General features: G+C 39.3%; 1 protein-coding gene across 2 annotated transcripts; it reads right to left on the bottom strand.

Moving 5' to 3' along the window:
- Window positions 1-389: 389 nt before the first annotated feature.
- LOC134616285 (oxysterol-binding protein-related protein 1-like) lies at window positions 390-25,905 on the bottom strand. Of its 2 annotated transcripts, XM_063461024.1 has the most exons (27): window positions 25,771-25,905; window positions 25,571-25,656; window positions 25,395-25,469; window positions 25,056-25,167; window positions 24,853-24,938; window positions 24,265-24,409; window positions 24,001-24,068; window positions 22,008-22,052; window positions 21,598-21,671; window positions 21,225-21,288; window positions 20,972-21,073; window positions 20,758-20,877; window positions 20,413-20,491; window positions 18,730-18,836; window positions 11,749-11,917; window positions 9,708-9,897; window positions 7,355-7,430; window positions 6,440-6,574; window positions 6,112-6,209; window positions 5,807-5,989; window positions 5,599-5,706; window positions 5,273-5,362; window positions 4,949-5,075; window positions 2,794-2,910; window positions 2,581-2,704; window positions 2,403-2,493; window positions 390-1,575 (listed from the first exon to the last, which is right to left on the bottom strand). In XM_063461024.1, the coding sequence occupies exons 1-27, from the start codon at window positions 25,892-25,894 to the stop codon at window positions 1,473-1,475; spliced, it is 2,898 nt and encodes a 965-aa protein (XP_063317094.1). In that variant the 5' UTR covers window positions 25,895-25,905; the 3' UTR covers window positions 390-1,472. The 2 variants fall into 2 exon arrangements, with proteins under 2 accessions (XP_063317094.1, XP_065325610.1); XM_065469538.1 differs by lacking the exons at window positions 18,730-18,836; window positions 20,413-20,491; window positions 20,758-20,877; ... (9 more) ...; window positions 25,571-25,656; window positions 25,771-25,905 and adding an exon at window positions 17,922-18,180 and having other exon boundaries at window positions 9,708-9,953.
- Between the last annotated feature and the right edge of the window lie 1,335 nt (window positions 25,906-27,240).

Raw genomic sequence — 27,240 nt, forward strand, 5'->3', positions numbered from 1 at the left:
GTGTACATCCTGGACAGGTCACCAGCCTGTAACAGGGCTAATACTTATTACCTGTTTTAATTCATTGTTCCTTGATGACAGGGTGTCTTGTACCCGAGGTAGCAAAGCAATGCTAAACCATGATTCCCCCTTTATACTAGGTTTCATGGTTCTGATTTTGGTGATGGTGTGCACTGTCTTCTGGCCCTCTAAACATATTTAGATGGGCATCTTTTTGCTAAAAAGATCAACTTTCAAATGGAAACATGCCAAACCAGCACACCACAGAAGATAACTTCTGGGTAATCAGATTGCTTGATTTAGTCATAGCAAATGCCACATTCATGACCATAACCATGTACACAAGAATTATTTTTTACTGCAAAAACCCACAAAACAAAACCACAACGTCATGTTTACATTAAGCTTTTATTTAGCAACAATAGAAATTCTGTTTAAATAACCAAACGAGTGACAACACATCTAAAATGTATACATGTAGCAGCTATTGTTACATGAGTAAATGAATATTCAGTGCTTAACTGTAAAGGAGGTAAGGCTTGCATAGTTGTAGTGATGCACATGCGTTTGAGATAGTTAGATTTCAGTTATATCAATGCACATAGTACTAAGACGATCACCAGTTATTCTAATCTATATCAAGACTTTTACACAAACACACTCACACACTAATCTATAATTGAAGAACCAATGTCCCTGCTTTAGTATAGTTAGGAAAAAAAGTTATGTTTACAGAATCAGGTAGACTTAAGCAATGCTGTTAATTGCTATACACATCTATACAGTACGTAGTATAGGGTTTATTTCATCAGATATTCAAACAAGTCTTCTGGCCATCTTTCTTATATGCTGTAAGAAATAGCTACACACACAGTTTCACTTGACTGTAGAGGTCTACAAATTAGGCAAATTTGTATCACATTCAGTTAATCGCTAAATATCTGCAGCACTCATAACAGGAAGTGAAAACAGAGGCCGATATACCAAAATGATCTATTGTAATACTTCGCACTGCATAACAGTATGTATGCACAAGTGTCAATAATCGTAGCCAAAGGTGATTTTAAGAATCGTCACTCCTCTCGATACTGAAGCTAATGAGGAAAATGTTTTCATGACCAAATATGAATTACGGAAAAACTACAAACAGTACAGCTCAGCTTGCTATTTTAACAGTCCGTCTATCTAACATGAAATATTTCTAAAAATACATTTTTTTTAGAACATGCCGGTATCTCAAGTGGTCAAGAAGAACCACAATAAATAAGCGAAAGAAAGTATTGTGCTTTATTACTCACACAGACCTACTGAGGATTATACGTCTCTGGATTCAAACCGAACACCAACACATTAGCTGTTGTTCTATACTCTATTACATAGTTGCTTATGACCCCCAGTATAGCAGATGAAGTCCAAAGGTGAGAAATCTGTACAGTATGAATGCATGTAGTTTTGCTTTGTTTTTTAACTTCTTAGTAAATGTCAGGCAGCTGAGAGTAATTCCTGTCCCAGTAGCCTTTCAAGTAGAGCCAGTCCTGAGCTTTGTTGTGTGGGTTGGGTCCTTGCTGAAACCACCTGAACAGTGAGAAGATTTAGTATGAGCACAGCACTTGGAAATAACAAAAGGATTAAATAAATACATAAGAGAATGACACACATAACACACAAACACACACACACACACACACACACACACACACACACACACACACACACACACACACACACACACACTAAGCAAAGACAAATTGATGGCAAGGCTCCATCCACGGTGTACAACTTTAACCTCCTAAGACCCGAACTCTTCCACAGCATGCATTTTTAATTCCCCTTTGATATTTGGCCATATTGGGGCCCCATGAATGTAAAAACAAAGAATTACCAGATTTTTTTTTTTATACCTGATTTTTGTTTCTAAGAAAAATGAGATCCACATGAGGATATTAATTTAAAATTTCATTAGAACAGTAGCAGTATGTCCTCGTAATTGGATATCAGGCCCTTGTAGCGCAAAATTGAGTATTTTGGTCTAAATAACCCAAAATGTGATGTCCACATATGTGGATGTTAGGTCCTAGGAGGTTAAAAAGCTGAACAGTATTAAACACCAGACTCTTTATGTGACAGTCTGAAAACACACACGCACACACAAAGACAGACAGACCAAGAGCAACAAAAACATGCATTTGTGCATTTTGTCCTGAGTGTGGTGTAGTGTAGTGCAGCACTTCACATGAGAGAAAAATAACACTCAGAAAAAGCGCAGCAAACCTTGGGCCAAGTGCAGCGTTCCTTTTCAATTATAATAAGTTAAATGCATAGTTAATAGCAGAAGACAACATGGAAGCAATCAGTGAATGCCCACCCACAATCGATTTAAATTTAATTTCTCATTGACTAACCTCACTTTCCATTCCTCTGTTGATTTGGTGCGATTCTTCCGGGCCGTCCTCTGTTTTTCCTCAAGTCTCTTCTTCTCAGCACTTGCCAGATCTAACAGCCGTGGATACAGAAAACTGAATACCACCACAGATTACATTCAGCGGGCTCAGCATAGGAAATCAAGATCACACACTGTACCTATGTCTCCCTTCTCCATGGCGCAAATATCTGGTCTGAGGCGACTGTCTGTGGGAGGTATGACGCCCTCCATGCGCTTGTCTAGCTCGTTTAGCTGCATGGCGAATGTCGAAAATGCGTAGAACTGCAACACGCGCATACACACAAGAAAGAAACTTAAAGCAAAATATTCAAAACTGATCTGACCGATGTCACGTTTATTTCCTTTTGTACCTTGGATGAGTTTTCCGGACGTGGCGTTATTTTCCAGATGAGTTCACTGCCTGGGATGACCTGCACAGTCTCAGTATCAGGTGGAGGCGTCTCTTCAGGCTCCTCATCGACACTGGTCTAAGGCCGCAGAGAGAGACATATACAGTACAGAGCAGAGAAACACAAGTACTTCTGATGTTTTACACTTTCTTTAGTTTTTCTTTTAGTTATTTGACCATTTTAACTTGTTTTATTTACAATCTATGTATTTCAGTTCTAATGTACAGCACTTTGTGTCAGCTGTAGTTGTCTTAAAGTGTTTTATAAATAAGGATGATATGGTATGGTATAATAACTTTTGTCTTGGCCAGCTATTTGATATACCCTCCACGGTACGGCGTTTTGTAAGTCAGTTGGAGGCATTGGTGTGCTGTGGTTATCACAGGTTCTGGTTTCAAACCTGCTAGCACCCTGCGACAGACTTTGACTTGTCCGGTGTGATCCCTGCATCTCACACTATGACAGTTATAATAGGTTCTAGCCCTCAATCTCAAACTGGATAGACTGTTAAGAAATGGATGAATCCACGAGGAAACTTCCACGTTGTTAAACAGACTAAAATACAACACAGTCGACAGATTCTGCTCTGCCACACAAAACAGGTACTATGTAACAGGAAGAATTAGATGTAAAAACATATGTCGGTTGACCTGAAATCATTAACTGAAACAGAAACAGCTGGGTTGGGATAAAAAACTGCACAGTGAAAGCATCATTAAAAAGGCAAAGTTGCTGTAGAAGTGACAGCTTGATCATAAATATAAGATGTTTCTCTCCCAAGCAGACAATTGTAGAAACTGAGTGCAACAGCGAAAGCAAGGTGTCCCTGTGAAACTGGAAGAGATTCAGCAGCGCCATCAGCTGCTGGCAGAATAAAATATTGGGACCCTGGAACAATCTGGTCCAGTTTGTTCAGATGTGCTCTTTAAGCAATACTTGCAGACAAAAAAAGAGGTGCTCTAGACATGACCCCAACAGAAGGCAGGCCACTAAAGGGCTCCCTTAATGATGAATGTCTGCAGGCAACAGTGAAGCATTGTCACAGACCATGTTATTTGCAGGGATTTAATGTTGGCTTATGCATAAAAAAATCACAGTGTCTGATTGCCTGAGTGCCCGTGCCTGAGATCATTCTGCACCATGACAAATTCCCTTAAGGTTCACCCAGTGTCATAAGGAACTGTCTTCAGTGACAAGATCAAGAAGTCCAGCAACCAGTTGGTTCCCACAGAACCCTGATCTAAATATATTACATGCAGCAACATGAAGTAGCTGAAATGGACCAAATAAATAGAACTGTAACAAGTTATGAACGATTCCTGGGATCTGCAAATGGAGCTGTTTTAAGGCCAAATATCAACCAAATTTAGGTTCTGCTTTACTGCACTTGTAGGAATTCATAAAAAATACTCATGACCTTACTTGTTCAAGCTTACTCAGTTATGGGGGACTACATATCTAATCTACAGGTATTACTGTAAAGTCCCAGTAGCATGTTTTTTCAATGCTCTCTATAAAACACATGCTCGTCTTTGTTTTCATACAGACAACACTGTACTGAGGTGGTGTGCACTGCAAAGCACAAACCACCAGAGGGCAGTCTCTACAGGTGGAAGATGCAGCCGAGTTCAGTCACCTGTGCAAAATGGAAACTACCAGTAGTTTAAAAAAAAGGTATCGGTGAGCTAACCAAAATGGACAATGCTGTGTACATAAAACACAAGTTAAACACCGTGAACTGAACTTTAAACAGTAACAATGCACAGCTACACTCACAGGGTGGCTAGCAGTTCCAGCACCATGTCATTAATGATAAAGGTATAGAAAAAGTGACACAGACTAAATACAACAATAATTACATTTTGCTTTATGAGATAAGTGTTTACATCCACCTTATAATATTAACACATTTGAACTAGGAGAGTTTGTTGATTCTAAAGTGCAGCACAAACACTATGGGCTGTAGCCTCAGCAGTTTACCGGGTGAAATATTTAAAAGGTATGAAGGAGTGGGGGGATCATCAAAAACAAATAAACCTACAAGCCCAGTGCCCTAAACTCTGGAAACCAATGGAGACAGAACAAAGGCGCCTTTGAAAGCAGTCAAACGTGATACCTGTTTGTTGCCCTTTTTTTCGTCTGGATTCTTTTTTTCAGTCTTTTTGTGGGCATCAAAAGTCGCAGGGTCTACTGTGTAAAGGCATTCAGTCCATTTGCCATATATTGCACAGAGCTTCTTTTTGCTGCAAACATAAGAAGATGAGATATTAATATATCACAGCTTTAGGTGCAGATAATACCAAGCGCTAACATTCCCATCGTGCAATATAAACTGCGCCACTTTAATATACATTATAAAGTAAATCACAAAGAAACGCTTTATGACAAATTGACTTACTGCTTACAGGCATTACTAAACAGCAATAACTCATGAAGATACCTTTTATCTAGGATGTATCCTTCAACTTTATGCAGCTCTTTTCCAAAGAGGCCACAGGGCTTGAACGTCATGCTGCATCTCTCTCCGGTTCTGCAAGCAAATGACAGCCTCTTTACCAATTCTCTTTCACTTTTCTCCCTCTGCGAGCTGAAGCTTTCAAACATTAATTAACCTGCTCATGCGACTGTCCCAGTTCTGCTTCCATGATCAATAAGCTTAAGGTTTATAAAGTAGATCAACAAGGGAAAAATATATTCCTACATCCAAGTCTCTGTGCATGCAAATGCGTTTCACAGATACGGGGAAAACTGCAATAAATATTTTACTTGTGATTGAGCACTTCCACGCTGCCATACTGCTCAATCCAAAGCTGACCGACGATAATGTTGTGGACACAACAGGTGGGGTTTGTCCAGGTGTAGGCTTCGTTATATCTACAGAGACAAAGAAGCGCTCAGCAAAGGAGAAAAAAAACAATTCCTTACTAAAATAAATCAGAACAGATTTATAAAACAGTCTTCAGTGTGAGCTCACTTGGGTAACTCCAGCGTGATAACTCCCTTGGGCTCAGCTTCTATGCTCTTCCCCCAAAACTTGAGTTTGGGGTAGATGGAACCATGAAAGACAAAATCCTCCTTGAGGCCCTCAGCATGAAAGGCACTAACTGGAGGGTGATGGCTCACTTGCTCAGACATCCACCTAAAGCCCAAATCGTCTCTGATGGCAAGCAGGCGTATGTTTGATACAAGACAAAGCTCATTAACAAAAATACACATGTACAGTAAAGAAAAGCTGATTTGTGTATAGGTGCGCTAATACTGATGAGTCTGCTGCCTTACCTGATTAGCTCATAGGTTTCCCCCAGGAGGGGGTTGAAGGGCTTCCCAGTCCGCTCCCACTGTGACGCTACAGCTGACACAGCAAATGCTGCAACACACTACACCGAACATTGTTTTATGTTAATCAAATTACAGGCAACTAACTCAATATTTGATAGTGCCGAGATGCCACAGCCTCTCTGCACTCATTTAATAATAGTTTAGCACTTTAATGAGAGGATAGTGATTTGATCCCAGTCAGATAATTAAATGTATCACTATTATTAAAAATGCATCTGTTTTGGAGTTTTTGTTTAACTGAAGAAAGGATATATGGCCAGAATGGTACCTTCATCCTCTCGACAGAGTCTGTTGTGGCATTCGCCTGGTGGATGAGGTAGGTGTGCTCCATGTATTCTGTTAGTCGCTGGAGGAAGCTCAGAGGCTCATTAAATACCACAGGCATAGCAATCTTTGATAACTCCTGCAAAGAAGAGTTAGAGAAGATAAAAAAAAGACTACTAGGACAAACATGATATGGTTTCTGCTTTATTAGCAGACTTAAGCCTAAGGAGACCAAAGCACTTGTATATTTTATTCACTCGGTGAATTTTTTGTTTTTTGTGTACTGAGATTTTGTTTCAGTACTTGGTAGAAAAGCATTCTTCAAGTTTACGGGAAAACCTTCAGAACACAAAAAGGCTTTTGTTTTTTGGTCTCCCTGGGAGAGTTTAAACTCAAAATGATTCGGTAACTTAAGAGTGTAGCACTACTATTCATAACCTGAGCTTTCTATTTTTTTGCTTTTGCTTATGTTTGTCCCAATTTGCTCTGTTTTTTGTTATCCTATGTCTGTTTCTGTTATACCCAATTTTATCATTTTGGTAACCACGTAATGGTGTGCTTTTTCTGGCCAGGTCTCCCTTGAAAAAGGGGTAAGTGTCAAGGGCTTTCAGCTCTTTTTTGGGGGAAAAATGAACTGAACTCTCTGTGCTGCACAGAGAGGCTGATTATATTTTAGACTGAGGATGATCAAACCCCACCTCTACACTCCTTTTACACTATATTGCCTCACATTTTGCCTTTTTTCTTTATAAAAGCAACTTCAAAAAAAGCCCTCGCTTTTCATAAATCCTACTTTTTTTTTATATCATATCCTGGTTCTAATTCAACAAACTACATTATAAAAGCTCATATCTACATTAAAACACAGCAAGGAAAATAAAACAAAATATCTACCGGACTGAGAGTGATGTGTTCTCACCATGCCAATGCATTTTTTCAGGATACTCCAGATGCTCACGTCGTTCCTGGAGAACATGGGAGCCGGTAGAGATGTTCTGTGCGAAAGCAATATGAATAACAAAAAGAGGGGTAAACAGAGAGGATTTCCTGTATCACGTGATCCAGCTCTATTAACATATGGAAAATTACAACATCGCTTGTTGTCTCAGCTGTGCAATTCAAAGCAGGCAAACACTGTGGCTTCATGCTAGATGATCTGGCCTCGTCCACACTCCAAACAGCTTTTCTTTTAAAATGCGGCACTGAGCTAAATTCTAAACCTTCACGTTTTGGGTAAAGCGCACATTAAAAACACATAAATCTGTCTCCTGTGTGTACGAAGCTGCACTATTTAAAAGCTTCAGAGCAGACAACTTAGCTCGACCCACCATTTGGGAAAAAGGGTTATCCGACACCTGTAAGCTTTCAGCTGGTCCGTTCAACCTCATGCAATACCCATGAATGCATGTACAGCTGTGTGTGTGCGCACGCTGACTATAATATGTTTTCCTTTAATTTTTCTTGTTGCATATGCAGTTGTCGGGAAACATTCTTCACATAAGAAAGCTAAGATGCAAATTAGATTAAAGTATGTGCTTGTTTTTGTTTTCTTGGTCACTGAGTTCATCTTGCAGCCTTGCCAGCATCTGCAGTATGGACTCTTTTACAGGTATAGTAGCTGGAGGCAGATGGTGTCCTTGTTTAAAGAAAAAAAATGAAAAGAGTGCTGGTCCAACTACACACAAATAAAAGCCATTACTTCAGCTAAATAAACAGTGAGCGGGGAGTGGGGGTTTGCTCCATCTGTAGGATGAGCAGAGCAGTGATGCATGGCAGACCATACTCCTGGCCTATTTTTTGTTCCACTGGCCTCTGCTTCAAAATGTATTAAAGCATGGATGGATTTCTTCATATACTTTATCTACATAAGGCTCTTGAATATTATTTTTTATAGAGGCGCTAAAAATATAACACGTTTACCTTTAAATGGGGAGGAAAATGCTCACATCTATCTTTGATTATTTCCAAAATACAGTTAAAAATGCATTTAAAGGACACTGTGCTGGTCAGCTGAGCTTACTGAAACATGAGCCCACCTGGAAGTGAGGTGTGACGTGCTATACAAGCGAATCTTTAACTACTTTGAAGCTGAAACATCTTACAGCTGGCACTGTGCTCAATTTTCAAATCATTATTTCATATACAAACAGATAATCAGCTACAACACTGTGGTAGTATCAATATATTAAGGTGGTGTATTTGGAGTTCTGACAGATAATTGAAAAACTTTGTTTTCATAGAATAATTCAGAGAAAGACTTAAATGTAAACATTCCTGTATCAATTACTGTGGAGACCTGTGGATGGATTTCTTGAGAGGCTACGAAGGTTTTATATTATTGCAATTTGTTTATTGTATATTATGTTGTATTTTTGAGATGTTTTTACAGCTATTTCCTTTCCAGGTCTCTCTCTTGTAAAAGTTTTTGATTTCAAAGGCATGTCCTGGTTAAATAAACTTAATTTAAACTTAATAAATTTAATAATAAACTTAATAATAATCTCCTAAAGAATTCATGGCAAAATGGCTCAACATAGAGAAAAAACACACCAGACTGCAGGCAATCATTGACGGGCATCCTTTGAATGACAGAATTAATTTCAAATAAACAGACACCTCATAAATCTTTCATGTACAACACATACGAGCCCACACATATGCACACAGAGCTAGCCAGGCAGCCCTTTTATCCAACTCTACTCTGAGCCAGCACATGCTTAATTATTCATGGATCACTTGTTGGACTGTGGAAGACAGGCCAAGCCAGAATCAGCATCCACGGAAATGAGAGAGAGTGTCAAATCTTCACGACAACACAGCAAGATGCACTGAGTACTGAAACGACTGTTGGCTTGGAGAGTTGGAACTGTCAGGAAAAACAAAAACAGGCTATTCTCTGTGGACTGGATGCTCGGGCAAGCAAAAAGAAAAAAAAAAACACCTGATGAGAAAAAACAGACTAGGGTGGAAAGCTGGTATCCCATTACACCAGCTCTGTCCACTGACCTATCCTCTTGCTGACTGAGGTCTGCAGCCTGTCATTAGATACCAAACAAATCATATCCACAAAATTTTCATCATTTGGCAAAGTAAACATACACCGTACCGAATCCTGTTATCACCAACTTCAACAAAGCCTCGCGTACAGCAAACAGTGAACACGTTGAATGCCGAGCACTGAGCCTTGGAAGTCTTTGTATTTTCTGCTCTTTCCAATCATTTAATCCAGTAAACAAGCACGACATCATCAACTGAAACAAGTGCCAGCTCACCTGTGCTTAACTCCATTGTACTGGGATGGCTGGTTGCCATGGTTACCCTCCCCTGACATTCCGGAAGGCCCCCTGTACGCGCTGGGATGGCGGAGGGTGTTGTGAAAGGGGGTGTCTCTCCCCTCGTCCTCTTCGCAGGAGTAACTGGCCACAGACAGGAAGCCGCTCAGCGAGTGCTCCGACTCAGACTCTGTAGGGTTAGATGCCAGGTCATACCAAACCGCTTGCACGTACAGGTTCCAGTAGCTGGCTCGGGAAATGAAAAAAAAAGAAAGAAAAAAGCCTCCAGCCTCAACAGTTTACTATCTGCAAATAAGCACTTGTGCTCGAGTTCCTCTCCAAACTCCCCCTCCCTGCTGCCATGCAAAACCCCACCTGAGGATTGTGTTCCAATGAGAGGCCACACAAAGGATTCGCTTCCTGTAACATTTGTTTGCACTGTGTTCACTGGGATGGTACTCCTCCCCTAGAAAGCACTGTCACTGACATTACTGTCAAAAATCACAAAGCAAAGACGAATAAGAGAAGCTGAATACGCTTGAGTGAAATTGGTGCTTATTGTGCATTCACGTACTGCATTCTGACTTATGTGTTGAAAGAATTTCTCATCCACCTACATGGATGGAGAAGCAAATATAACACTGCATAATAAGCATGCTCTATATGAACAGAGGCGCACACAAACTAAAATTGCAGTTTTGTTCATCAGTCTTTGCTCTGTGGCAGTTCAGAATGCTAAAAGTAAAGCAAAAAGAAAAGAAAAAAAGTTGCTTCCTTGTTAGTTTTGATTATCCTTTAAACATGTCCGGAACTTATTTTATGTAATGGAAAAATGTAATAGACCAGACATAGAAAAAGGTGCCTCAAATCACACTACCTATCAGGACAAAAACCAAGCCATGAAGACCTTTCTGCAGACCTCTGCAATAACGCTGTGGAACAGTATTGATCAGGGGCAGTGTGTAAAATTATTTCTAATGATCTGTGTTTCCACAGGAGAACATTTGTAACCACTAGGTTTCTCTCTCTTTTATTTTTTAGAGGCATCTGTGCAGCTAAATTAAGTAACAAGTGCAAGAAGGGCAGTGTATAGTCCACTGCACATTCTACAGGATGACCATCTGTCCATGAGACAGCATTTAGAGGAGCGTGAGGAAAAAGATTTTATAATCTGATGAAAGAAAAACTGATCTCCAGGCACTAAGTGATGGTGAACACTACACACTGAATGCCTCAAATAAACCAGAATGGTGGCAGCATTAATTTATGGAAGTGCTTCTTAGGAAGAACTGACTAATCGATAAATACAGGTGGATGCAGAGAGGTCCTTGAACAGACACTAGAATGATAATTCACATATCATCATGACAATGACCCAAAGCACAGGGTATGCTGGAGTAGCTTCAGGAGAATTCGCAACCTAGACTAAAACCTCTTGGAAATTTTAGGGAAGGACCTCAGGATGGATGGTTGTAATTCTTAGGCATTTTTTCTACACCTCATAGAAAAAAGTCTTAGGCATAGACACACACGGGTGAGTGTGTGTGTGAATTAGTGAATGAGGCTTGTAGTAAGAAGTCTTAGTAGAAAAGTGCTATTTAAGTATGAATCCAGTTAGCAGAAGATGTCAGTTCTCAGGTGCTTCAATTATGAAATATCTGTCCAAATCCAGACGCCTGCAGTTTGATGACTCACACAAAATCTAACAAAAAAGGAAAGTGCTGCTAAATAGGACTCTACTGAAATGTACACTGTATATTGTACTCTGTATACTGAGTTTTTCAGCAGAATAATAGAAAAAAAACAAAAATATTTTACTCTTTTAAAATGCAATTTACAACAAGAAATCTGCAAAAAGCGACATGACCTGCCTCATTTCAATCCATTTGATGGTAAGCATGATTTAGAGCAGTAGAAAATAACACTTGTATTTTCTAGCTTTTCCAACCAACAAGACATGCTATACTGATGTACTTGATTTGTGTGTCCCTTTTGTAATAATCACACATTGATTGATTACTTCCACCAAGAGGCCGCTGACCTGACACGGCATCATAGAAGTCATCTTCATTGAGAGTACTAAGGTTGGAGGACCTCCGCCTCTTACTCAAGGATTGCTTGAGCTCGTGGTTCTCAGTTGCCAAAGTCTGCAAGGCTTCTGTTAGAGCTTTGTTCTTCTCCACTTCCTGCTCTACTTTCAGGCTCCACACCTGCAAACACAGCACAACCAGACAGAAGGTTAAGCGACCGAAGAGAGCGTGCCCAGAGATACTAACTTAACATTTTATTGCAGAAAAACATTGCTCTTAAATATGTGATGATCAAAGCGGAACAAGCAGATTAATATTTTGATGTCAATCAAACATCACTCTCTGTCTGGGGTTTTAATCGCAGGTCATTGTTTTAACCCTGCCCACAGATCTGGTTTCTTCCAGGCTGAACCAAACACCATAGTCTCAGAGAGCTCCGAAGCCCAGGATTGAGTGTCCCTTCAAAGGAACCTGAGCCAGGCCACTGCGTGACAGCCCAGATAAGTCTGTCCTATTGTCCACTGCTGCTGATGTTCAAGCTTTACCAACAGGAGTCGAAAACCAAGCAAATATCCACAGCCTCTAACAAAATGACAAAAATAACACTAAAGCTTTAACAGCAACATATTATTTAAAAACAGGTAACACCCTTTACTTCATTGTAAATTCAGTTTAGTAACTTATTACAAAATAAAAAAACTGAGCACAGCCTTCCCAGTTTGATAAACGTCCAGTGTCACCTTGAAGAAGGCAGCTGAGAAACAGGAGCTTGCAAATCACACTGCAAATCTGAGACTGGACAGCAAGGTCAGTATCTTCGATTAAAGATGAAAAGTTCTGTCTCATCTCTTATAGTGCCCGATGTGTTACAAGGTGAGCACACAGACATGCACAAAGAAACAGCTACTGATGCCTCTAGTTTAATGCCTAGGTAACAATTTATGACTGTAATCATGTATGTGTGGTTAACCCGTTTCCCTTTGATCAAGTGTGTTAGTCCCTGCGAGGATGTTGTCTGATTAACAACATGAATAAAAAATGTAACATTTAGAAGATTTAGAAGAGTGATTTTGCGTCAGACATCAGATTCTCATGATGTCTAATATTTCCTTTAAAGGCATGATTGGAAGAAAACTAGTAACTTTTTTATTATTTTTTAAAAATCCTCTCAAAAACAACTACTATACTGCATATATACAATGATTATATGATTGAACACTGCCCTACTGCAGTTTGCAGCTTAAAGACTTAAATATAAACTGCTTCAGATGCCTTTGTGGTGGAGTCTGATCAAATCAGCCACATACACTTAACAGAAAAGAGGCAGGGAAAACCCAGACACATTTACTTACTTGCTGAATAGCATGCCTACTCCAAAGACCATGATCCAGCCATTTGTAATGAACATTGATTGTTTCCAATTGCCAAATGGTGGGTCAGCACAACCGGAACTGCAACTTCCAGCTGGGTTATTATGGAAATTGCAGGCTTTAAAAAGGCATCACTGAAATCCAGTCAAATCCCATTAAACTGTATGTAAATCCAAAAAAGTGACATGTGAAATTTGGAGATCTATGTATTCATTCAATATCTGATGAGCATATTTCAAGACACCTTGTTTATTCAAATTTATCATCCTCTGTCAAGTTATAGTCCAGCTTATCTATAATGACCGTCTACAGATCTGTACCGATGTACTTTCTCTAGAAACAGAAGAACTACAACATGTTCAACATCCTTTTTTGTCTTGGTAACATGACAGACACTTATAAGCTCCTTTTACATGAGGTTGGTGATGGAAAATGGATAAAAATAAGACAACTGAGAAGTCTGCAGAAGCTATAAACTTTAGATCATTTATTATTTTGCTGTAGTCAGATGAAGATCTGATGAAGCTGTCACTAGTTAATGAAATGCCAGCACTGGCAAATCAGAAAATGACTATTTAACAAAAGGTGATAGCTTGGGTCAAATTTATTGTAATTTGTATTAGAAGCACAATTATATTCCTGTGCTGGTTCCCTCTGGTTTAACGCAAGGGGGACACAGTATTATTAGAAAGAATCACACATATTTTTCAACAATTAGACGTTAGAAGTAACGTCGAACATTTGGCTTCAGCCTGTCAAAGTGTGTGTAAAGGACCAAAAGCGTTTTTAAGAGTCTTGTGTACTTGACAGTTTGACTGTGTGACAGCCCTGAGACCACTTGGTAAATGCAAGAATGTATCTCAAAGTCTGTGCATTTGTAAGCTTGGAGATTGGGACTGATCTAATCTAATCTAGCCCTGGCCAATTACTGGTCGGATCAGTAACGAATCCCGCAGGCTGCAGGTGTAGATCCATAAATTACTGTGTTGGCTAATAGAAAATTCACATATACTTTTCATTGATCAGATCCATAGCTGGGTTTAGCAAAGAGAGCCTCTCTGAGTTCTCAGCACTCTCTATATTCTCCCTTCCTCTGCACTAGGGAACAAGTCTGGCAGCGAGTCTTTAAGTCTGGCACCTACATTTAAGGTTAACGTTTCCATTACAGCTGTGTTTCTGAATCTATGTTCATCTAATTTAGGACTTTAAATGCAGCATCATTTAAAAATGCATAAAAATAGCAAATTCTTTAGCATTATATTTTTTCTTTAAAGTTTGTGCAGTGGGAATGTCTGCTGAATTGTGATTTTATTTTCATCAAACATATTTAATAAATATATACTGTAGTTTAAAGGTGACTCATCTTCCTGTCTAGGAGCCTGTGTTAACACTCCCTGTCCCAGGCACTTGGCGTGAGAGCCCATCCAGGAATGGAACACTTGTGTAACCATTGCAGCCAGCTCTTTCATTCTCACTGCATCCTCTCGCCTGAGCACAAACAGTGCTATTTTAAGCCCTGCTGAGGCTCTGTGCTGTAGCTGTTACTGGAGCCTGGGAGGGATGCTTCTCCTTTGCCAGCACCCCAAAGGGTAAAAATTTTATTCTGTGCTGAAATATACTCTGTTTAAAGAAAAGCAAACCTCAGAGGCAATATTATTATAGCTCTATACATTGGACTGTGACATTAACTCTATATCCAACTGTATTTGGAAAGCCTGCTTCAAAGGAGCCATTCAACTAGAGTGAAGGAAGTACCTTTATAGTAAGAGATGTAGTAAACGCTATGAGGAACCTCTGTCCCAATAATCAGAATAAACAAAAATACACTGTGGTCATGAAAGGCTTGGCCATGGTTAGTAATAATACTCAGGTAGTCAATTAGGGCTGTGCGATATGGCCAAAATCTCATATCCCGATATAAGAATTCTATCGTCCCGATAACGATATAAATCACAAAAATTTAACATTTTCTGTAAATTCTGTGAATCTCGGGCAGCTCGAATTGCGGGAAGTGTTTCCAGCTGCGCATCATGTAGCTGGAGTCGAGTGTTTTAACAGATGCATGAAACGATACATTTTTAGACATAAGTTGTAACAGCCGCCGTTTTCTTTGTGAGTATTTATTACACGACGTGCTGCGGGGAAAAGCCTGTTCTAACGTTTGAGTCTAAGGTTTATTTTTTTTAACACCTGGCGGCTCTTTTTTACTTCTCGTCCGTAAATAATCTGCTCTTTCACGTGATTCAGTTTATTTTGAAAAGTCTCAACAGGATCTTGAGCTTTATTGTGAAAGGTTTATGTGGAACATAAACAAGCGGACACGCGATGGTGTTACCATCGTTGTAGCTAACCACAACGCATAAAAACAGGCGCTTGTCCGTCCGTAGTGTGGTTATATTAAATATAAGAGAAAGAGAGAACTTTAAGAAATTAATACATCAACTACAGTGACCATCAAAACGGTGAAAAAATATTACCGTAAACAGTTTATTTTGCGACACCACGAAGCAAACGATAGCGTAAAATGAAACGATAGACGTTTTTATACTTACAATGATGCTCACTTGGTACTAACCAGCCCAAAGTGTACCCCCCACACCATTACATCACCACCATCAACCTGAATCATGGATACAATGTAGACTGAATTCATGCTTTCATCTTCTTAACACCCAGTTCTGACCCTAGCACCCAAACATCACAGGAGAACTTGAGATTGGAAAAATGTTTGGTCTGATCAATCTACTATTGTCCAATTTAGGTGAGCCAGAATTGGATGCTGGCTCACCTAAATTGGATATCTCAGATATTCTGACCACAGAACTGCTGCTCATTGGATATTTTCTCTTTTTTGGATAATTTACTGTTATAGAAACGGTTGTGTACGGGAACATCCCAGTAGATCAGCAGTTTCTGAAACCTTCAGACCAGCCTGTCTGACACATACAAAGTGACTTAAAGTCACCTTTAAAGGTGACTCTAAAGCCAGCAGACCATCTTGACCATGTTTACATACCTAAATGCACTGAATACATCCATATATACCCACTCACCAGCCACTACTGAAACAAAAGCAGTAAAAAATCTCCTGTCTGGGATACGACAGGAGGTTTGTTACTTATGTGGCAATGGCTGAACTAAAGGTCAACTGCTACACTGTCTTCACACCAACCCCCAAAGTTTTAAAGGTCAATTGGCTTTCTGACAGACTAAAGAAGAAAAAAAAATTAATGTATTACTTCAATCAAATAAATGTACTTTATGCCTTATTCCTGACGTCAGACCAACACAAAGTGACAGATCTGCTTTTCAGCACATCACCACTAAGTGGTTTCAAACTGTAATCCTCTGTTCGCTTTCTAGACAGGGGGGCAATCGTGCTGCCTGACAAACACCAAGCAAAGTGTGGTCTATAAATCTCTGTTGTACGCGAGTGTCGTCAAACCTCCTCATGAAGCTTTCTACCCATTTGTTAAAAGCACAATTCTCCTTACTTTATATGCCATATACTCACATCCTAGTCACAGCGTGCCCTACATGTACTGTATAAATGTGGCACTTCCACTAGCATACTTTACTTCTGCAGCGCCTGCTGAAATGGGTCAGACCACATCTACACTTCTGAAGGACAATACTCTAATTGGTGCAAGACCCTTTGAGCCATTAAGTGACATGCTTCAGTATTAAACATGTTTGCAGTTACAACAGAGTGTGAATACTGCCATGGACTGTGGACAGTAGAAAACAAGTATGACCAACAGAAGCATCTGGGGCGGGAGAATAGAAATGTGGGATTAGAGCTAATACAGCTTAATACGGGCAATCTCAGCACTGTAGAAAATATAATCCATTTAGTACATGTAGTAGCATTAGCTTAACGTGGCACCAGTAGATTTACCATGCTTGTTAAGACATTTTCTTCTTATTACATTCGTTTGTCAGAAATTAATTCAGTTTATTTTATTGGAACGTTTTAATGTTTGATTGATGACATTCCAGTGAATGTCCTCAGCTTTCTTATTTAAAAAGCCCGATTAAGTCCTAGTGACATGACAGTTGTACCAGATTTGGATGAATACATTACTCTTAGTCAGTGTAATACTGCTATATTTAGGTTTTATAGCAAAATATTAAACACCCTTGTGTTTTATTGGTTCTCATGCATGCTTAATTAACAAGAACACTTGAGTCCTTCGTTTTGTCTCCATAAGAAAGACTGTTGGCTTATTAAAGGTTTTCAGGCAGTCTAAGTGTATATCATACAGTAGGCACAGTGCAATAGTTTTAGAGTGATCATTTAAAATCAGCTGCTAAAGGAAGAAAGAAAATAATTTGGGTGCAACATAAAGAATGATTAAATAGTTAAACCCACAAACCTTTGCTTTGAATGCTTCCATTTATCTATTACCAGATCAAATGCATCCTCAGTGCAATTTAATCAATGCCTGTCTATGCTCCTACTTGACAGAATTCATTACTTTATAAGATGATCTCATTATAAAGATGTAATGAGCAGTGTAGCATTCGGTGCCACTTCAAAGACGCTCAGTTTCACACTCCAAATACAGATCATTAAATCCACAGAAATGACCTCCGCATACTGATGAACAGCCCTCGCTGGCGCCACTGCTTCAGACCAACCCTCAAATCAACAATACACTAAGAAACATCAAATTAAATCGCGCCAAACTTCAAAACGCTTTTTGCCAAAGTCACAGGGGATCAGCCCATGGCAAACACAGCTGGTTGTTCAGCTCACAATAAAAGGCAAAGCTGTAAATTTTATACAACAACAACTGCTTGTTTTGTTTTACCTGTGTAGATGCGAGAGAAAAGTGTTGTCGCTGTCTCTTCTTTTCCCGTTCTCGGATGCTCTGGCATGTGGAAATGTACGTGCGAGAGTGTATTCACACTATGCGAGCGTGAATACATGTATCTGCGGCTGAGCCAGTGAATATGAAAGCGCTCGAGTTCCCTCACTAAACGCACAGCCTTTCCCCTAGAGCGGGAGTGTGTGGATTCGAGTCCAAGAGTGTCTGCGTGTGTGCGTCTGCACTGATCTGCAGGCTGAATGCAGACCTAAGCATAAAAGCGGATCTTTCCTACGTCCTTCCTACAGACGTGCCAGTGATTACCACGCTGTTCTGGTGCTTCCCCAAGGGCACAGCACAGCCACCAAGACAAGTGGACAGGGACTGGTACACGCACGCGCCTGCATATGCACACACTCACACACACATTTCAAACCTGATTGGTGTGAAGGCGCTAACGTAAGGGGGAGGGATTTAAGGATTTTGTAATCAGTCAGTATAATTTATTCAGCCAATAGGAAAAGAGTATGCTTGTGAAGGTATATGAATGAGAGGACGATTCATACATGCTCAGTGAGCTGCAGCTAATCTACAACAGTACCCTCTATTTACATCAAGTGGAGGGGTTACAGAAGATTGCATGCAGATGACAGAATCAAAATACATCAGAATCACAGATTACACTGCATTAGATTAAACTCTTACACTATTTTAAATAATCTATAATAGATTTTCAGGTAGTAGAATCCATCCAAAGATGATGGACTGTCTCAACTTGCCCTCCCCAAGAAGAGTAATATGCTCCTCTTACCTCTTCTTGCTTTGACAGCAGTTCAAGGCACAGATGGAGAGCAGAGCATGTTTCACTGGAAAGTTCACTCGTCTCTTTTGCTTTCAGCAGAAGTGTACCAGTCAACTCTTTATAAAAAAATAAAATGAATGTATCTGTATTAGCTTATACTGTACACAATATTATATATTAAAAAAAGGAATTAGACATAATTTTTCATTACTGGCATGTTTGTTTGTTTTTTCACAATTAACTGAGTACATGTGTATTTATTGCAGAAGATGTGTACCCTGTTGAACTACTACTAAAAGGCCTAAAGAATGCCAAGAAAATATTCCCCACACAATTAGCCCAGCAGCACCAGCCTGAACAAGTTATTTAATTTTAATTTAATCTTTATTTAACCAGGAAAAAAATATCCATTGAGATGAGAAAATCTCTTTTACAAGGATGTCCTGGCCAAGACGAGAAGCAGCACAGTTTGCAAAGTGCAAAACAAGTTCCAAATCAAATTCCACCCATTTAAATTTTACAGGTACAGTTGGCGACTAAAACCTCTGTCAGTTTTTATTTAAAAGTAGTTAAAGGGATAAGAGATTCCTGAGCTGCAGATCATTCCAAGATCACGGGCCCAAAAAAAAGATAGACTAAACTTTCCTGACTCCGTGCTCGCTAAGGACACTTTAAACTGCAGCCAGCTACTGGCTCTGAGATTGTAGGTCTTGTGGAGGGCAATGAACTTGGCATAGGTATATGATGGCAATTTTCTTAGAATGGCTTTGCATGTAAAAATATCCCAATGCTTCAACCTTCGATTATTGAGTGAAGTAAATCCAGCAAGGGTTTACAAAGTGCAACGATGAGTCATGAAGTGTGAGCCTGTTATATACGTTACGGCAGCATGGTAAATGGGGTCTAATTTAGCTAAGGTTAAGGTAAGGTTACACAAAGCAGGATGCAGCCATGCTTTCATGCCTCATCCTACCATATGAATGTTACAGCAGAAATCAAGACTCATTAGTCCAGGCAAAAATCTTCTTACCTTCTATTGTCCATTTTTGTTGAGCCTGTGTGAACTGTACTGTGCTCTGTGTTCAGAGATGCGCTTGTCCATAAGTTAGTTGGAATGTGTTTTTATTTTAGTTAATTTGTGTGCCTGTCAGCTCAAAGCAGTCTGGCCATTCTCCCCTGGACTTCAGTACTGTATCAACATTTCTGCCCACAGAAGTGCTGTTCACTGGATATTTTCTCTCTCCCTAGAGATGGTTGTGTGGGAAAATCCCAATAGATCAGCAGTTTCCAACATACTCAAACCAGCCTGTCACACACAAAGTGACTTAAAGTCGCCTCTCTTCCCCATTCTGATGAATAAGAAAGGCTATCTTGACCATGTCTACATGCCCAAATGTACTAAGTACCTGCCATGTGATTGGCTGATTAGATAGTTTCACTAATGAGCAGTTAAACAGGTGTAGCTAATGAAGTGGCTGCAATTTTCTAGAACAAAATTAAATTCAACATTTTGCATTGAGGTCTGGTATCCCAGCCGCACATGCTTTTTCCACAGCAAATGATATAAATGGTTAGTCATCTTGATAATTTTCTGCCATTTACCAGACTGAATAATCATTTTTGAACAAGTCTAAAAATACTCTCCTAAAATATCTCGAGACAGTAATAACTGGATATGTGTGAAGCACTTACCATAATTCTCCTCATTCTTCGCCATGGACAGAAATATTGACACTTCACTCTCCAGTTTTTGCTGGAAGGCCCTGGCTGCCTGCAACAATTTTAGACAAGAGAGAAACTTAACACTAGAACTCTGTACAACTCAACAAAACTGAGGGTTTTGAAATCCTATATGGCTCAAACCCAAAGGTCAATGACATTTAAGTTCATCCGGCGCGTGATCCATCACAATTCGCAGGTTAATGTAATTTTTGAAAATGCTACGTCGATATGAAATGAATCAACTTTTTGGGCTCGGTATAATAGTGATATAAACCATCTGATCATCATCACCTTACTTTTTGATCCCGGTCTTACCTGAAGCGCTTGTTCAAGGTTCCTCACTCTTACATCACCCGCAGCATCATCTACAATCACCTCGTCAGTGTCGTGGCGAGTGCAGTAGGATGCATGCTCTTCAAAAGCATCCAGCCATCTCTAACAGAATAAATGCCGGCAACATTTCCATATTAGTCCTTTCATACAGATAATACTGTTTCTTCCATAAAGAAGGTGACCAATTTTATCTCACTTTTCTTGTTGCCACGGCGTTTGTCTGCGAGGGGACTTTAAAATATTGCACAGAGTCATCGAAGCACCTGAGCATGAAGAAGCAGTGATCCCATGGTTTGACCTGGAATAATAAGAAATCACTAATGACTACACTGCTGCAATAGATGTAACTCAACATCATGCTTGAAAATAAATGAAATATATATTTACTGAGCATCTGTGGGGTAATATAGATAATATAGAAAACACGCCTCTAAACCTCCAGTACTTACCATGCAGTAGGCTTGTGAAAGAGACTTACAGCCCTGTTTCCTAACACCAGCCAGTGCATCAGCTCTAAAAAAACAAAAAAACAAAAATGATGAAAGAGCAGAAAAATCACATACAAAAGCTCACTCACAGTGAAAGATAAAGCAGCATTAACAGTTACCACTGTTAATTAAGTATTAACGGTATAATTGGCAAACCACAGGCGATTTCATCTCCAGTAACAGTTATTTTTATATCCCCTCTCTCTTTTTAAAAAAACAAAACATTTCATTGGTGGATTATAAGCAACATTTCACACAAAGTGAAATATATAATACTATAAATATACATACTATAGCGTTTAGCTTTATAAAATCAGCTGAAAAAGTATCTCACTGTCTAGGGTACCAGGAGACAGTTCCATTCTCAACTACAACCCAGTGGGAACGCCATCCGAGGAAGCGTGAACTCTGTCAGAGAAACAATAATTTAACAAATACCCCATGCAGCAAAACTACACATCATCATTACATATCTAGTTTAAATGACTTTAGGAAGAACAAATATTATCAATTTTAAAGTTTTATTATTATTATTATCCCAGAGTGGTATGACTTTTCTTGTAAATTAAAGTAGCATGTTAAGAAAAACAAAAGAACAATAAATTGTTCCTATAAGTCTTTTTATTTTTAAAGAAGTTCAAATATTCTGTCACGTAATGTGAAAAAAGTCAATTTCATCAAATTGTAAAGGTCAAAGTCTGAACATGGTCTGACCTAATAATAGAACAACATAAATCTAGATACCTTCCAAAGAGGTCCTTCAATCTTCTGCACCACACTGCTCATGTCCTTTATAAGAAAAACCAAATATCAATCTTGTGTACAGCGTTGAATAGTTTGTGTGTGAATCATTCATTTTTAATATACTAACAGCATTAGTGCGCCGTCTTTTTAAAAGAATTGCACCATGACTACGTAGTGCTCCACATTAACGCTGCATTATCAGATATACAGATACGGACGTATTTATTCTTAATAAAAGCTGACTTTTCCCTCCACAGTCACCATAACTGTGTGAACACATGAAGACATACGAAAAGAGAAAGTGTCGATATGATGTAGCTCAGAGAACTGCAGTATCTGTGATTAATGTGATGGACTTTAGATTTTTTTAAAAGTGCCTTTTGGTTTTATGAACACGTTTCCAGTGATGGGCTTTTTAACCCTGTGAGAAACAAGAATGAGCACAGTAAATTTCATCAAGTTGGATTTGCAGTTTTCCCAGATAAAATTTGGTAAAAAAAAATAAAAAATAAAAAATGATGAGACACAAGTACTGCGCAAAAGCCTCGAGTCACATTTCATGGCTAATAAACGGGGACATTTATTGAATGCATTGAAACGTGCAAATGTAAAAGAAATCCAGGATATAAAGAAAAAACTGTTTATAAAAAAATAAAATAAATATTTGGTATGACAAACTTTATTCTGAACTCTCTCAGGAAAGCTTTCCTGTTATTTCTTTAAGTACTCTTCAGGAATAGTTCTCCAGGCTTCTTGAAGAACATTTAAAGCTCTTCTTTGGACCTTTTGTTCCATTCTCTGCCAAGATGATCCCACACTACTTAAATAGTGTTGAGGTCTGGAATCTGGGAAGGTCAGTCCATGACAGATTAAAAAAAGAAAATAAAAAACAAACCAAAATGGAGCACCATCTATGTATGTTGCCAATCAGACATTTCCACTTCATGCATGGTGGACCAAAATCTGACGATATTTTGCTCTGTACCTAATTCTATCGATTTTTATGAGACCTCTAACACCACTGGCTGAATTGCAGCCCCAAACCATGACAGAGGCTCCCGGTTGTTTTACAGACACCTGTAGACACAGTTGGACTTCTCTCCTGACCTCCTCCATACATACTGATGACAATATGAACCTGAATTTGGATCCATCAGCCCATAAGACCCGTTACCTTTAAGTTTCAGCTCACTTCTCTGAGGGTCTTGAAAAGCGCTATATAAATGCAATCCATTATTATTATTATTATTACTTCCTGTGTAACTAGTCATACTTCAACCTTTTCTCCTGGTTTCTCTTTATTAAGACACACGTCTTGACAGCCACCCTTCCAACTTCTTCTTTCCACTTCTGATGAGACTTCAGTGAAAAGTGAAGGGCCGGTTCAGGTCCAGTATCAGGTCTTTCCCAATAATTTTTTAAGAACATAACCTTTAGAAACTTTTCATATGCGCTTAGACAACTTTTTTAGCCTGACATTTTCTCTTTTGTCTTACACTCTCCCAGTCGCCTCATTTTTTTTCTGATATGTCACATTTTCAGCTTATACCTCTTTGGGAATCACTTTGTTGGCACAAAAAAAATAAAATAAATACTATTTTATGCCTGTCAAACTATTATCTATGACATGTTTTGCAGATCCAACTAATGAAATGGGATCAACTGATGCCTCTTGTGACAGGCTGCTAGTAACAAAGTACCTAAAGATATAACTTAAATTATTGTTTATCTGTAAACACAACACCAATTCATCCCTTGGGTTAGATGTCTTTATAAAAAACAGCAAATATCTTAAAAAAAAAAAAAAAACCTTCAGAAAGCATGGAGAACTATTGCTGAAAGTACTCTAATTAATCAAGTAACCAAAAAGGTATCATCCTTTGTGGATCATGACTAAGACACCATACATGTAGTGCAGCTGTGCCAAATGTTCTTAGCAGAACCCATTCTGATCATTCAAAGAGAATGAGACATTACAGCCATTTGAGCTCACCTTATTTTTATAGGCTGCTAGAATCTGTTTCAATTCATCAGTGCAAACCAGGTCCAATGCAGTCTGAGCTGCAAAATCATCAGCCATACAAACAAATTGTTATGCACCTTTTGACACTTCCTAGGAACAAAACCGGTGGACTATAGTATTTACCATCCTTAGAAAATAACGTGTGATTCTTAAAAAACCATTTTAAACACCACTGAACAAATCAAACAGCTGGAATAATAGGAGCTGATGATGAGAACAAGATAAGTGATATACCATTGTTGTTCTTGATACTAGGGTTGGCTCCACACTTGAGCAGCTTTATAACGCACTGCTTCTGCCCCCTGTAGGCTGCACAGTGTAAAGGCGTATTACCCACTGAATCCCTGCAGTGGATATCTGGAGCATCTTTCCCATTGAGCTGAGGGATATAAATCAGAGAAATGACAGAAACAACAGGCAGGAAAATGAGGTTAACCTTTTACATACATCTATCTGAAACATGCATAAAACTATTTAAATGATCAATCTTAAAAACAGCAAGACAGAATGAGATTTTATTTAAAAAAACCAACAAAAAACCAAAACATGAACTGGCTTTTACTGCAAGTTGCCACATGCCATCTTATTTGTGGACTCAGATTTGTCACTTTGTGATTGAACATCAGACCCCCCAAACTCTGTACAAATATTGAATCGTATAAAGAATATTTGTAATAACGGTGGTGCATTTCAACAATCTCTGCAAGACAACTGAAGCGTGTGCAAGGCCCCAAGGCACTTGTTAAATGTGTGAAATTTGGAGAGATGCTCTTAAAGCATACTATTTTCTGCCAAAAGTTCTTTGAAAGGTCAGACACTAACCAATTTAGACAGAGTGGATATATCCCCCTCTCTGGCTGCTTCCAGAAGCTTCTCCTCATGCCGCCTTGCCTCTCTCCTCTCTGCAGCTGCACAAACCAAATCAGTACTTGAGAACAAAGGCAGCTGATCTTCAGTAATGAGAAGCCATCAGACGTTTAAAAAATTTTTTTAAAAAAAAGAAAAACGCTCCCATGATTTCATACCCTCAAGCATGGTAATGATTTCATCGTCCTCTGTGACATCTTTAGGGATTTGAGCGGTTCCATTGATTATGTTGGCACAGGCATCATAGCGCAGAAGCAACAGAACAATCTCCTTAAGGGTCCAAAGGGTGGGGGTGGGGGGATTAAAAAAAAACAACTGACCATCACATTTCACTCAAAAGCTTCAGTGGGAGATGAGAAAATATATTATGTGTTTCTGTGACAGCTGATCCAGCTGACATTAGGTTAGAAGAAGAAGGTACACCACAGTTTACCGTGCAGGCATCGCTTTTACAGACTTGTAAGGAAGCATTACTTTTTTCCCCTTTCTATCCTTACCTTTCGTCCAGCATATGCTGCTTTATGCAGAGGTGTGTCACCCAGGTTATTCTGCAAATTCACATCAGCCCCTGCCTGCAAATGCATTCTTTATTTGGTGAATATAAAAATGTCTCTGGCTGCAAGTTCTGAACGCAAAAAGCATGGTAATGATGTGACTCACACACTGCTCTCACCTTCAGTAACTCCTCAACAACATCTCTGTGTCCAAAGCTGCAGGCCAAATGAAGAGGTGTCCATCCCCAGCAGGTTTTAGAACGAGCTACAGCGAGAGAAAGAAAAAGAAGAAAAAAATAAAATAAAATTAGCAATTTTCTAGTTACATGTGACATTAGGGCAGCTGGATGACGGCATCCTCCCCCACACACCAGCTTACATCTGCAGTTGATGTTGAGAGAGCTGTTTTGGTGAATCCTCGACTGAAGGAGCCTCTGAACTTGAGGACAATTGCCCTCTTTAGCATGAAGGAGAAGTTGTTCTTCCAGTGTGCAATCCTCCATCACTGGACTTGCTAAGTGTGAAAAATGATGTTAAACACAAGGCAGTTAGCTCAAATTGGTCAATTAACCACGTCAAGCAAGGTGCAGTTAATATAGCTTCTCATCTGCAAGTGAAGAATTTAAGGTTTTAGTTAGAGGTCGACATAATATCTGTTTTTATTTACGTTCGTCCAGCTTAACTGTGTTTTTATTGAGCTAAAGCAGCGTTACTTTTCAAACTAAGAGCGGAATTAAGTCTAAATAGTTATCTTACTAACGTTGGCGAGGATAAAATGTTAAACTCAGACTTACGTGTAGCTATGGATTTGAAACTCTTTCACAATCTTTGGTCTGCTTCACAGGGACACCGTACACGGCTGAAATCTGATCGGTTCAATCAGGTGACAGGCAGCTGCCACGTGACCGGACAGCCCCACCACCACAGGGATGTAGCCAGGGTATTTTTGAGTAGCTACTAGCATTAGTCATACCTAGCAAGTACTGGGTTGGACCCCCTTTTTGCGTTCATAACCTCTTTAATTCTTCCTGGTATAGTTTCAACAAGGTGTTGGAAACCCTCCTCAGACGGTGGTTCATGCTGACATGTGCACTGTCTTGCTTGAAGCTGCCATAAGAAGATTGGTACACTGTGCCCATAAAGAAATGGACATGGTTAGCAACAGTACTCAGGTACGCTGTAGTGCTTTAATTGTACTCAGTTGTTGCAAAGGAGCCCGAAGTGTGCCAAGAAAATAACCACCCACACCATTACACCACCATCAGCATGAACTGTTGATACAAGGAAGGCTGGCTACATGCTTTCATGTTGTTTTACACCAAAACAAATCCTGACCCTTACGAATGTTGCTGTAGAAACCAAGACTCATTAGACCATGCAACATTTTTTTCAGTCTTCAATTGTCCAATTTTGGTGATTCCGTGTGAACTGTAGCCTCAGTATCCTGTCCTTAGCCAACAGGAATGGCACCTGGTGCGGTCTTCTGCTGCTGCAGCCCATCTGCTTCAAGGTTCCATGTGTTGTGTGATCAGATATTCTCTTCTTATATGAGCCACTTTTGACTTGGCCTCTGACATAAACAAGGCATTTCTTTCACAGAAAACTGCACCTGATTGGATTTTTTTTTTTTTTTTGGTGCTATTCTCTGTAAAGCCTAGAGATGGATGTGTAGGAAAATCCCTAAAATACTTAAACTAGTTCATGCTACATGCTTTTAACATCTCTCTTCAGTTGTGACTCTTTTCTTAGTAGCGGCATCATACTCTTGACAGTTTACTGTCATGTCTTATGTCCTAGTTTCTGCAACTCAATTTTTCATTCAGTATTTCTGTTGTTGGTTTCTATACTG

This window comes from Pelmatolapia mariae, linkage group LG18 (assembly GCF_036321145.2).
Source record: "Pelmatolapia mariae isolate MD_Pm_ZW linkage group LG18, Pm_UMD_F_2, whole genome shotgun sequence".
In the NCBI taxonomy this organism is placed as follows: Eukaryota; Metazoa; Chordata; class Actinopteri; order Cichliformes; family Cichlidae; genus Pelmatolapia; species Pelmatolapia mariae.

Bases quoted from the DNA above. Each gene is read 5' to 3' on its own strand.
- LOC134616285 (XM_063461024.1), bottom strand. From the start codon at position 25,894: ATGGAGGATTGCACACTGGAAGAACAACTTCTCCTTCATGCTAAAGAG. The intron at 21,074-21,224 runs GTAAGTACTGGA...TTATTATTCCAG, and splicing joins TTTCACAAGCCTACTGCATG to GTCAAACCATGGGATCACTG. The intron at 20,492-20,757 runs GTAAGACCGGGA...AAATTGTTGCAG, and splicing joins ACCTTGAACAAGCGCTTCAG to GCAGCCAGGGCCTTCCAGCA.